This window comes from Ursus maritimus, unplaced genomic scaffold (genome assembly GCF_017311325.1).
Source record: "Ursus maritimus isolate PB19 unplaced genomic scaffold, ASM1731132v1 scaffold_8, whole genome shotgun sequence".
In the NCBI taxonomy this organism is placed as follows: Eukaryota; Metazoa; Chordata; class Mammalia; order Carnivora; family Ursidae; genus Ursus; species Ursus maritimus.
Genome location: NW_024426996.1, coordinates 68792297 through 68806199, shown reverse-complemented (window position 1 = coordinate 68806199; position 13903 = coordinate 68792297). Strand labels below are relative to the sequence as shown.

The window sequence follows — 13903 nt, the reverse complement described above, 5'->3', positions numbered from 1 at the left end:
CCACCCTTGAATTCTTTAACAAGTAATTCCTACAAAAAGCATTCTGTTAGGAATACAACCATTAAAATCAAGGAAATTAACAATGATACATTATGTACAATGTTATTGGACTGTCACTGCTCTAGGCCCCTTCTCAGTGAACAGTATAGGGCTAAAGATGCGTATACATACACACACACACATTTACTTCTATATTTCTAATCTATATATAATGAAAACACATGGGTTCACACCAATATCTCATTTAGTCCAATACTACAGAGAGAGCATTGTACTTTTCTCCAATTCCATATTTGAAACTCCCCTCTCCAGACAGAATTGAGAGGCCTGGCTCAATACATCTTTATTTTTTGATCAGTCTCCCCTGTGTGTAACCAATTTCCCACTATCTCCCCTTCCCTCAGGGATACCTTCCTCACCCTTCTCTGCCTCAATACCCCAATGCCTCCTCCATGTATATAACTTCCCTCACTTTGTTCCGGTTCCTGTTCCACTCATGCCTACCCACCCCTCCCTACAAAGTATCCTCCTCCTGCTGCTCAGGCTCTAACATCCCTACCTATACTGAGCTGACCCTCCTATGGGATGCCTTCCTCTCCCCACCCTCAGGCTCTGACATCTTACACTGGGATGTTTCCATGCATCAACTTCACTTCATCCAACTGAGCCTCAATATACCCACACGATGCTACCACCCTCCTACGGATGCCTTTCTTTCCCAACCCACCTCCAAGTAGATGCCCTCTTTATCCTCTTACCCTGTTCAGGTCTGGACAGCCCTTACTAGGAACAACCAGCCCTCCCCTCATAACAGGTCTACTATCCTTCACAGATACCCTGCTGGGACTCGGTAACTTGCACCAGCATGCCCTTCTAGTCAGATTACTCCACTGCCTCTTGAAACTCCATCAACCCATGGGGAACCTCCTCACCCCTGTCAGGCTCCGACATTGCACTCTCAAGAAGACATGGCTGTCTCACATACACCATCCGGGGTAGACACTTACTGCTTGGTCCCACCTGATGCTTTTAGTACTGGTGTTCAGAAAGGGGGAAGAGGATAAGAAAGAATTTATAACATTTTAAAACAGATACCAGTGAATAAACTGCATAAGCACCCATAATCAAGAGCTGTTTCCCCAAAAGCATAATCTATTATCAAAGTATCTGCTTTTTCACTTAAAAAATAGAGCTATATTCTTTCTAAATTTAAAAAGTCACTTGGTATAGAAGTTAGTATTGTCTTTCTTTTCTCACCAAACATGGATTTTATTTAAGTCTTACACAGGTGCAATGAAAATCTAGTTCATTAAAAAGAGTTTTAAGAAATATGGTTGTTTTTCAAACAGGGAATTAAATATTTTTAAATATCAGAATATGTAAGTTTGACTTTTCAGTATAATAACAGTTTAGACTTCTCTACAGATATAACTCTGCAAAAAGTAGCCTGGGTTGGTGGAGAATAAAACCTTTTCTTGCTCCTTGTTTCTATGAGGAAAGATGGCACATTTTCACAAAAAACACAATACGCGCCTCTCCTCACCCCTAAGGGAGTGAAGACTAACTGCCTGATCTGGTTGGTGATTTTGTAAAGAATAATTAGTGAGCAAGAGTTCGAGTTCTGCTTCCTTTCCCCTTGGGAGTGAGCTATCGGGAAAACATACCTGCGGTGAGCTCATATTTTGCTCTGCTTCCCTAGTATGCCTAGGACTGGGGTGGATAAGTTGGCCTAGCCATAGCCCATGGAACTCTCTGCAGGCTGTTTATCTAACCTGGACCTATCAACTTGGGATGATATTTTTGGCTGCATGTTTCTTTTCCTTGTTTTTCAAAGTTGTTCAGAGCCCAGGCAGAAAAAGAAGGGGGTGCCATATGCAAGTACTTCTGCAATGCAACATCTTTTTTTTTTTTTAAAAGATTTTATTTATTTATTCGATAGAGATAGGAGCAGCCAGCGAGGGGGAACACAAGCAGGGAGTGGGAGAGAAGAAGCAGGCTCCCAGGCGGAGGGCTGATGTGGGGCTCGATCCCCAGGAGGCACTGGGATTGCGCCCTGAGAGCTGAAGGCAGGCGCTTAACCACTGTGCCACCCGAAGCCCCTGCAATGCAACATCTTAATTAGCTATATTGAAGTGGAGATTGCTTATTTTCCCAGTTTGACTTAAAAAAGACTTGCTTCAATTTGAGCTTCTTAAAACTATTACAAACAAAAAGCCCCTCAAACCTGAACCAACAGCAGATGTTCAATATGAACATAAGCCAACTTATCCGATCATGGTTATTACCCGTTTAAAAAAAAAAACTTCAAGACTCATAATTTCTTCCTTATAGAGAGGCCATAATTTATACTTCTAGTCCACCACTCCCTACTCCCACCCTTATACTTCAATGACACTAGAGTGTTGACAATTTTCAGCATATATCATTATTTTGGAGCTTCTATACTTTTGCTTATACAAAGCCTCTGCCTATTCCCTCACCCTACTCTCCCGCTGGATCATTTAACTTAGGGATAAGCGAGCCTTATGATCTGGCCAGGCCACATATAGCTATTTTTGTAAATAACTTTTACTGGAATACAGCCATGCTCATTCATTTATATATTGCTTTTACTCCAAACTACTTGGTAAAATTGAGTGGTGCAACAGGGACCAATTTATTATCCAAGAACTTTATAAAAAAGCTTTTCGTACAGCTTGGAAACCTCATCAACAAGGCAAAGAAGCCAACCCCTACTGAATGGGAGAAGATATTTGCAAATGATATATCTGATAAGGGGTTAAAATCCGAAATAACATAAAGAAACACATACAACTCAACACACACACACACACACACACACACACACACACACACAATCCAATTTAAAAATGGGCAGATCACCTGAATAAACATTTTTCCAAAGAAGCCATAGAGATGGCCAACAGACACAAGAAAAGATAGTGCGTCACTGGTTTTTAGGGAGATGCAAATCAAACCACATTGAGGATATTACCTTGCACCAGTCATAATGGCTAGTGTCAAAAAGACAAGAAACAACAACTGTTAGAGGATGTGTGGAATAAGGGAATAACATGCACTACTGGCGGAAACCGTAACATGATTTGCAGCTACTGTGGGAAAACAGTATGGGAGGTTCCTCAAAAAACTAAAAATAAACACCATATGATCCAGTAATTCCACTACTGGGTATTTACCCAAAGAGCAAAAACACTAATTCAAAAAATATATGCACCCCTGTGGTGTTTCTGCAGCATTATTTACAACAGCCAATCCAAGTGCTCATTGATGGATGGATAAAGATGTGACCACACACATACACACATACTTGCTTACACACACACAGAATATTACTCTGTTGTAAACAAAAATGATCTTGCCATTTGCGACAACACTGATGGACCTAGGGTATTATGCTAAGTGAAGTAAGTCAGACAGAGAAGGACAAGAAGTACCACATGATTTCACTTATATGAGAGGAATCTAAAAAACAAAACAAACAAACATAAACAAAAAACCCCCAGACCTTTAAATACAGAGAACAAACTGGTTGTGCCAGAGGGAAGGTAGGAGTGCAAGAGGATGGGCAAAATAAGGCAAGAGGATTAAGAAGTATAAACTTCTAGTTATAAAAATAAATAAGTCAGGAGATGGTACAGCATAAGGGAATATTAAAAAAAAAAAAGTTTGCCAACTCCTGCTTTTCACTCAATCTTTAGAAACCTTGTCATTTTCAAATCAAAATTAATTGCTCCCTCTTCTGTCTTTCCATTATATTAAACAAACTCTAATACTTAACAACCCTGATAACTGTGGGTGCTTTAATAAAAGCAAAGTCTAAACTATTCTGAGTGTATACAATAGCTTTTACTCACCCACAGTCCCTACCTCTCCCAACAATTTTCACATTCTTAGGAAAGTATTTTGAAGCTTCTGCTTGTTTTTGCTACCCTTATTCAGTCCTCCCAAAGGAAGAGGAATGACTAATATTGGCAACATCCTTGATAGCTGTTTCAATTGGGATGAATTAATGTTTTAAAGGTCATTTTTCATGCATGGCCAAGCCTCCATCTCACTCTGCCTAGATGAGGTCATGTACCTACCAATAAAGCAAAATCACATGGTAAACTCACCAAGATCTACCAAGGCACAAACTTCCCAGTATTTTAGAAGGGTCTGCAGTACCCCGGCTGCTCTATCTTTGATAGGTTCGGTAAATTCAGTTCAGGGGTACAGGGAGTAAAGGAGTCTGATTTGGCCTCAATTTCAAGACAAGTGCTTCCATACAACCTACAGATTAAAAAGGATTAATATTTTAATCTCTGATTCCCTAAGTCTATTTCAGTTCAAAGAACCCAATAAGAAACAGAATTACACCCCATCAACTGGCACACAGTAGGACTCAAGATGTCTGATGATTAACTGACAACGAGTAAATTAATTGGAAAAAATCATTCCACGCTTTTAAATTGTGTAACACACTAATTCCACATATATCTTAGTGATGCGCTGAGTAGGAAAGTATTTTTGAAGAAAAAGTTATTTTTATTTTTGAAAGATTTTACTTATTTATTTGACAGAGAGAGTACACACAAGCTTGGGGGAGTGGCAGGCAGAGGGAAGAGGGGAGAAGCAGGCTCCCCTGCTGAGCAAGGCGCTCCATGCGGGACTCAATCAGGACCTGGGATTATGACTGAAGCCAAAGGCAGACAGCTGCTTAACCGGCGGAAGCCACCCAGGCACCCCAAAGAGATACTTTTATAGTTCACATTCAGTGAGTCAAACCCAGGCGTTCTATTTCCCTGTTTCAATATCTTGTTACATTCCAAGTCTCAAGTTAGAAATAACATCAAAGTAATCATTGATTATTATTGATTCAAAAAAGCATTCCCATCATAATTGTTATCTCCCACCTAAGCAACAAACATCCCTAGACCCCAGGTTCTTCAATTACTGCTTCATTTATCTGTTTTCCTCAACGTAGCTTTTTCCAAGCAGTAGTCTACTACAAACGTTATCTCCTCTTATATACATGCTAACTTTGTTTTCAGCCTATTACAATATGGCTTCCTTCTCCACCACAGCTGAAATTACCAGTTAATGTCACCTAGAATCTACATGCTGCCAAGCAATGTATACTTTCCTGTTTGAAGGAACATTTCAAAAACATTCCTGTTTGATGTTCTTATCTCAAACAACATGTAACAATCCTTTCTTATTGTAACACTCCTCTCCGCCCCAGATTTGGTGATACTTTACTAGCTCTTGATTTTTCCTACTTAGGGTAGCTGCCTTACTTTTGGTGTAAAAGTTCAGTGGACTTATTCTGAAGCTCCCCTTCTTTCTGCCCAAGAATGCTAAGATTTCTTAAAAGGCCTGGGTAGAGTACTCCTTTCTACTTATATTATCCCTTATACCTAGATGATCTCATCTATTTCCATGGGTTTAAATGATCATCTTTATGCTGCCTTATACCTAATACCTTAATTTATATCTTCAGCCAGAAACCACTACATGAAGTATTATAGACCTTTTCCCAAAAACAAAAAAAGTGAACATATGAGGATGGAGTACTATCTGGTTTACAGACTCAAGCTAACATTGCCAAAGGCTATAATGATTAAAAGCTAAGAAAAGAAACCATATTCTCTCTCAAATTCTTAGTCCCTTTCTACCATTTGTGAAGACCCAGTCCCTTGTTACCTCTTGGCTGACACCCAAAAATATGAAGACTACTGGACAGATTACTACCTAAAATACACACCCTGCACAGCACCCATCAGAAAGAACTGGCCAATCTGAAAAAAGGTCTCAAACTTGTTTTTCAATAATACTTTAGAAAAGACTCTAGGTTGCAATTGATTTTTAAAAGTGACTGAGGATGGGGTAGAAGATGTAACTAAAAGTCGGAATTTGGAGGCAATGTGTGCAAAAAGAGAAGTAAAAGCAGATGAAAATGTATGGGCTGTAAAGAAGCAGCTAGAACAATCAAAATGGGGAAAAAGAAAGCAATCTAGGCAAACTATGAACAACTAATCGAATATGATTATAGGTTTTACTTGATGAAGAAAAGACAAATGGGAGGTACTTTACTGCTTTGTAAAAGCTACAAAACCAAAGCAGGTATTCCAAAAATGACTTAATATATATTATAAAGCTAGGCTGAAAAGACAATAAGAGTAACCAATACAGATACTGTTATAAACTAAAATCTTATCTGAATCTGCCCAACATGCTTACTACTTCATAAAAACTGAATCCATTGAGATAGCATAAAGAAAGTAATAATAATAACGTGGCAACAAAAATAAAAATAAAGAAAAAAAGAAAAAACAAGAAGTGAATGAAACAAGCTTGGATAAGGTTTCTTGTCAACCATTAGAAAACTGTACAAAATGAGATGAGATGAGATATAGAGATGAGATGAGATATAGAGATGAGATATAGAATGAAATATATAGAAAAGTGATTCTTCATTGAATTTCACATTCTTTTACTTTCTGTGGTGAATAAAAACTTTTGAAAGAATTTCTTAATGATAGATTCAGCCCAAAGTATGGACTCTAATAAAGTTAAATGGGTCCCCCAAATTTTGAATATGATTTGGTGCTATTTTCTATTATCCATGAATGCTGGTTATATATATTTATATTATTTATATATATAAACTTATATTTACTGTATATATATTTATATATATTTATATATATTTATATATATTTATATATATTTATATATTTATATATATTTTTTTATATATTTATATATATTTATATATATTTATATATTTTTATATATTTTTATATATTTATATATTTATATATATATTTATATATATTTATATATATTTTTATATATATATATACTTATATATATACTTATATATACAAATATATATATATATTTATATATTTTTACTTATATATAAGTATATATACCAAAGAAGGAACATATCGAAAAAGAAAAAGACAGGGAAATCACACACAAAAAATATAGAATATTATAACTGAAAGGCTGAATTTACTAATAAGGGGGAAAAAGCTTGCATATCCAAAAATATCTACATGCCTTTGTTGTTCCACCAGGACTACTGTAATTGAATTAAAGACCAGGGTTGAAAGTCAGACACAAGTCTGGGAAACATGGAGGAGACACATAACAATGTATCAGGGTGCACAGCCAAGCTGAAGGCTGCATATATATAGCCAACCAAAGGAAACAACATGGACATGAAGGACAGCACCATGCAAGAAAGGAGACTATGATATGCTCAGACCAGCTTGTAGCCTGTATCTAACATCTGCAAAAATACAAATTTCACACACTGCTTGGTTCTAAGGGATGGCAGAATTTTTCTTCCAAGTATAATAATCCCAGAGAACATAAATTTCAAATTTTATTTTTTTTTATTTTTTTAAGATTTTACTTATTTATGTGAGAGAGAGAGACAGCCAGGGAGAGAGGGGAACACAAGCAGGGGGAGTGGAGAGGAAGAAGCAGGCTCCCGAGAGGGAGCCTGATGCGGGCGATCCCAGAGCCGCCCGGTGGCACGTCCTGAGCCAAGGCAGGCGGCAGCGACTGAGCCACCGGCGCCCCACAGAATTTCAAATTTTATACATGAAATCCACTGATATGCCTATGGTAAAGACAAAGTTGGATGCACGTCTTAAACACCCAACTACTCATTATCACCATAGATCCCATATGCCTTGTCCATGTTAACAGTTCCATAATTTACCTTTTTTAAATTGGTAAAAAAAAAAACCTGCTAGTGCTTGAAAAATAGTTGTACAGCCAAAAGTACTTAGGGTTTTGGGTGACTGACCCATCCATACCCGGTCTCATCAAATTCAGATTTCTGAAATTTTCATGGCAATAATGACAAGATGAAGCAGAACTTAGTGGAAGAGACAAAGGCGCGAAGGCAAGAAGCAGCAAGAAAGAAATGTCAAGTTGATTATCTAAATTTTATTTATCTGGACTGTCCTGTCTTTAAGAGTCCACCAACTCTATCAAGGGGCTCCCATAACTTCTTCACAGGTTAAAAATAGAGGAAGAGACTAGCCTCTGATGCGTTGCACTGCTATTATAAAAGGGCACAGGTAGTTTGGAAGAAAGTCCCACTCTACAAACACTTGCAGAGTGTGAAGCACTAGCAGTGATGTGTTTAACAGGAAGAGTAAAACAAGTAGGTACTGACAAATAGTAGCTTCAAGATGACCCGGTATGATACAGATTTTTAAAATGAATTTAAACTAATTTCGTATTCAGGATTTCCAAAGCAAAGATTCCTTATAATGTAGGAAGGCATCATTCTTTTGATCTCCCCATATATGAAAAAGCGGGATTATGCTAAGTGATATACTGTGATTCTGAAAAACTCTGACTCTGTGGCTCTAAAATAACCCTGGAATACAGATCCTTGTGCAAGCCCTCACTATCCTTTCCTCTAATATGCCTCATGATCCTTTGAGGTTTATCAAGCATTCCCACCAGAAAGAATCTACTGGCAAAAAGCGTAAAGCTCAAAGCTGCTAATAACCTGTCTAAATCACGAATAATACCTAATATTTATGGAATGCTTTTATAGGGTGAACACTAACATATAGCAACATAATTAATTCTCAAACCACTTCATTATCTCAATTTACAGATAAGAAACTGAAGTACAGAGAGGGTAAGTAACTAGTCCACGTTGGTAAGTGGTAACAGTAGGCTTTAAACACAGGTAGTCTAGCTCAGAGCCTATTTATTTGCTGTATTTTCTATACAAATAAGGTCTGGAGAAAGACAATAAGTTAATGGGTTTGGTTATTATCAACATTTGAAATAAATTGGTACCATGGTATCAGAGCTGACTGGAGCTACTATACTATAGAACCGTGTTGTCCAATGAGGTAGCCATTTGGCTATGTGTGGCTATTAAGCACCTACAAAATGGCCAGAGTTCAAATTAAGATGTGCTAGATGTATAAAATGCCTAACTTCAAAAAATTTAATATTAAAAAGGAATGTAAACTAACTCATTAACAATTTTGAGTATGGATTGTGTTAAAATATTTTGAGGATATTGGCCTTAAAAAATGTGCTTTTCAAATGTGGTTGCTAAGAAAATTTTTAAATTAAATATTTGGATCCCACTATATTTCACTGGTTCAACACTGGTATGTAGAAAAGAAACTGGGTTTACAGAATGATTCTAATCAATCTTTGCATTTTGTTTTGTTGTTGCCACCTTAGGCAAATGCAGTTACTAATTATTAGCTTCTGTGTCGAAAAAAATAGGGTTTAAAAACAGTCCCTGAAACCTAGTGTTCAGATTTTTGGTATCTAAATCTATTCTCCACTAAAAAGAATGCAGGGTTATTTGGAGAAATGAAGCTTACGTTGGGGCTGGATGATGAACCCTGGAATATCTTGTTTTGGCAGGAAGGAAGTGCTGTCATTTTGAGATGAGGGTGAGGGTTGTGGAGAGGTGTGACTTGTCAAAACTGATGAGGCTCCCAAAAGACAAAACCTGAGACAATCTGGGGAATCAAAGTAATGACAGCAATGGATTTAACCATTAAATAAAAGAATCCATAAGTTCCTTGAAGTAAAAATAACTGAATAAATAAATAAATAATGGAGGAGATAAGAAAAGATTGCTTTATGACAGAATACCAAAGAGTACTAATTATGGGAGGAAATAATGGGTAAGGCTATGAACAGGCTGAGTGGGTGGATGGCTGTGCAGGCTGGGCAACAAGGCTGTTTTGCTGAAACCGCATGGGTGGGGAACCAGGCCAGCCGGGGCCTGACGGGAGGGGCTTCACACCGAAACACTCTGGAGCTTTGTTTGAGACTAATAACAACATTTGGTTTCAGGAGAACATGGGCAACAAGCGAGGCCTAAGGACATGGTAACAGTGAAGAAGGACAGTGACTCCAGTGGACATTTTATGAGCCACATATACTTTGGGTGAGTCATGGAGGCTGGCAGGAGGCTGGAAGAGACGCTGATAGGACGAAATTCCACCGGATAACCATGCTTTTTTTAACTCTTTAAGATACAGGGCACAGCCAAAAGAAGGATTTGAGATGTTGCCGGATTTAAAAGACTCAGAAAAGGCTTTGTACTGAGTCCCTTTATTTATGGATAATGGAACAGAGGCAGGAGGCTTTCCTGGAAAGGAACAAAGACGTTTGTGGTTTGGGCGAACTTCGACAGCGCCATGCTCGGCCTTTGAACTCCGCTGGTTTTAATCGGGCTGGCATGGGCAGAACTAACGTTGAACTGTGGAAGGCACGGCGGGCGGGGATGGGACGATGTATTAAACGTATAGCCAGAGCGGTTTCAGAAAAACGCCCTGAAAGAGCGACTCGTGGCGTAGCGAACTTTGATTGTGGCAATAGATGAGCGGAGGTTTTTAAGCGTGTTTTATAAGGCTTTTTAACATGAACATGAAGAAAAAGGCAAAGGCCATTTAAAGGCCGGGAATATGTAGACTGGAGGACTTCCGCGCTGTGGTTTGAACAACTGGAACTTGCCGGACATTTGAAACAAAGAAGACGCCGCGTGGCGACAACATGCTGCGGGCGCCGGTTGGGCGAGGTGGGTCAGACAACAGGCCAGCGTGGCGACCAACCCATATTCCATAAGACCCAGAACTATCTGTTATCACTCAATGTCATACTGAGTACTAGGATACTATTAACTATATTCAATAAGCACTCAAACATTTGTTAGCTGAGCATACTGAAAACAACGCATTGTATGGGATGATTACAGAAAAATAATCAAATTATAAAAAGCACCACATTAAATAGGGCTATTAATCAGGACATAAAGTTTGTAGAACAACTTTTCCAATTAAATTGTAAAAAAAGAAAAAAGCGAGAATAAATCACAAAGTAGTCACAAATCTAACCTAAAGACATGAGTTCCACAAATGAGAAAAGCAAACATCACAACTAACTACCAGCAGTCATGACAACTAAAATGAACTTTTTCCCTTATGAAATTAGAATATTATCTGAGTTATTAAAAAAATCAGATTACTTTAAAAGCAAGGCTAAGAATTGAGATTTAAAAACTTCACTACTGGCTCAATACTAATTTGCTGAATAACCCTAGGGCACTGCTTACAATTTCTGTCCTTAAATAAGACTTTTGGATCATTTTCTTTTCAAATTATAGAAAGTATAATTTATGAAAAGGATTTAAACAATAAGAGCACTGAATATATTCCAATACAAAAATATATATACATAAAATATTCACACATGCAAAGCAAAGAAAAAGAATTGGGCTTTTTTTTTTTTGCAAATATGTTTACAAAGTTAAGTACTGAATATAAGCACGTTAATAGCAAAAAGTAATTTAAAATGTCACACAAACTACACATAATCCTAATTCACACCTAGCGAATAAATAAGTGCTTCACATATATGATACTAGAAAAACCAAATCAACAAGTGTAAATCATTTAAAGAGTTTTTATTATGTAAAAATAACAATGACTAAAACAAAAGTATGAGATGGGTTTTACTATGTCTCCACGACTGGGACTATGGGGAAACAATTCTGAAGCCACAGTTAGAGTCCAGGAAAAAATTTCCTTTCAAATACAGGTACAGTTGCCACATTACATTAAAAATATAGAGATTGCATGTTAGACATACCACATCAACTCAATTTTCAATGTCTTCTAATCATACTAACGTGTCTGAGCAGGTAAGGCAGAAAGATATTCTAAATCAGTTTTCCATCAAATCCAAAAGTCATTTAAAATTTGACTGTTTTTCAAAACTACACATATTTTTGTGTTACAGAGCCATACTTAATATTATCTAAACAAAGAAATTTTCCCTTCCTCAAAAGTATTCCAAAACATGAAAACTGACCGAGGACATCTACAAATCACTGCGTGCCTTGATAAAACTTAACACAGTACATCGTGAACCACGGTGTTTGAATGCTATCATCCTATTGAACCAACAGCAATTTCTAAACAGGTTGTCAGTGGAAGAGATCACTTACATAAGCAATTATAAAAAAATGGGTCCATTTTGGGGGCGCCTGGATAGCTCAGTCGGTTAAGCAGCTGCCTTCAGCACAGGTCAGGATCAGGGTTTGGGATCGAGCCCTGGGTCCGGGCTCCCTTCTCATGGCCTTCGGCTTCTCCACTCCCTCTGCCTGCGACTCTCACTACTTGTGCTCCCCTATCCTCTCCTGTCAAATAAATAAATAAAGCTTAAAAAAAGATGGGTCCATTTTGTATTCAGGAAGCACTAGCAACACTTGGCTTAACATTTTTGTAAAAAGAATACCGTGAGGGGTTTTTTTTTTACTTTCTAAGAACTAAAATCACTTATAAATACTTGACTAAAGCTATTTCCCAGAATGTTTCCTTAAATAAGACCAAAATATATTTTTATAAGGGTAAAACAGTTTATTGCTTAAAATTGAGAACTTAAATGCTCTAGTCAGACAAGCTTCCTTCTTGTACATTTTCCCTATATCCACCGTACTCTGCAATGCACATTTCTAAGCTGAAGCTGTACTAGTTTGTTATTCCACCGCGGTCTCCTTTTCACTAGGGAAAAACAAGAAGGGAAGGGAAGGAGCGCGAACCGCGCCGGGCGAGAAGCCCCCAGACAAAAGGCGAGCGCCGGAGCCGCCGCGCCGCCGCCGCTCCCATCGCGCTCCCCCATTGAACTGACCCGAACGGGAGATTCAACTAACCCCCTCAGCCACAAACTCCTCGGGCTGCGGCAGCCGTCGCCGCGCGGAGCCGGGGCCCCGGCCCGTGTCTCTCTTACCTACCTACACAGTGCATGAGGCGGTGGCGCCAAGAGTCGAGTTCCCGCCGGAATCCTCTCCTCTCCGCCGCGCACCGAGGGCTCCGGCACTGAGCGGCGGCGGCGGCGGCAGCAGCGGCGGCGGCAGCGGCCATTCTCTCTCTTCCCTTGTCCATCTGCGTCCCGCGTCACGCGCCCTCATTTACATACGAGCGGCGCAGGCACGAGGCAGGGGCGCGAGCCCTCGGCGCGAGCCCCGGAGCGCGCGCCCCCCGGAGGGGGGGTTGATTGACACGTGTCACTACCTTCCCTCTGCCCTTCCCTCCCCCTCCCACCGCTCCCTCCAGGAGAGGCGGGGAGGGAGCGTGAGGAGAAGGAAGCAACCTGCCGCTTCCGCTGACCCCGCCTCCCCATCCACTCCCATCTCCCTCCTCCCCCCGGAGTTTACTCAAGCAAGCCATACTGCTCCCGCCGCCGCCCGCGAAAATCCTGAGCGGGAGCGAGAGGCTCGGAGCCCGGCCAGAAACCGGCGTGCTAATGGAGCAGACTAGCAACGCCTCCCTTCTGACTTCGCGACGCGACTCGGGCCGCCCGGAGACTTCACTTCCCAGGCTCCGTTGCGCCGGGGTCCCGGAGCGGAGCTTGCCGCCGCTACGCGATGCATGCCGGTCCTTGTAGTCCAGCAGGGATGGGCACTCACCAGTTCTCTCACAGTGGGGTCGCAGACTGGCCTTGACTTCTCTGCGGGGTGCAGCTTGTGGGTTTGGCTTCCACCTCCCTGAGCACAGTACCGTACTGCCCGCGTCGCCGAATTTGACCCAGTCGCCTTAGCTTCCCTGGGCTCCTCGATAGAAGAGCGGTGGAAACAGCCAGTGTTATTTGCCCCTTTAGGGTTCAAGCTGCGCTTTATGCTTTAAGTGCTGGAAACTTTGGGGGGTCACTGTCATCCCGCCACCGCAGGGAAGACCAAGCCGGCCATTCGGCTGCATCAGAAATAACTGCCATATATCTAGAGAGAGATCCCACAGTGACTTCAGTTTCCTGGTCGAAGAGATCTCGGAAAGCGAGAATATTTGTAAAAATTAAGGGAATGATGAGGGACTTTTCATTGAAAATTGTT

General features: G+C 40.0%; 1 protein-coding gene across 8 annotated transcripts in view; it reads right to left on the bottom strand.

Annotated features, from left to right (window-relative positions):
- Window positions 1-13120, bottom strand: part of LCORL (ligand dependent nuclear receptor corepressor like) — a 192069-nt gene extending 178949 nt beyond the window's left edge. For 3 of the 8 annotated variants that reach the window (XM_040625265.1, XM_040625264.1, XM_040625266.1), the window contains exon 1: window positions 12809-13120. In XM_040625265.1, coding sequence (XP_040481199.1) covers window positions 12809-12959 — 151 coding nt within the window. In that variant the 5' untranslated portion in view covers window positions 12960-13120. The remainder of the gene's footprint in view (window positions 1-12808) is intronic. The other 5 variants (XM_040625267.1, XM_040625269.1, XM_040625270.1 and 2 more) reach the window with 4 other exon arrangements.
- Window positions 13121-13903: the final 783 nt, after the last annotated feature.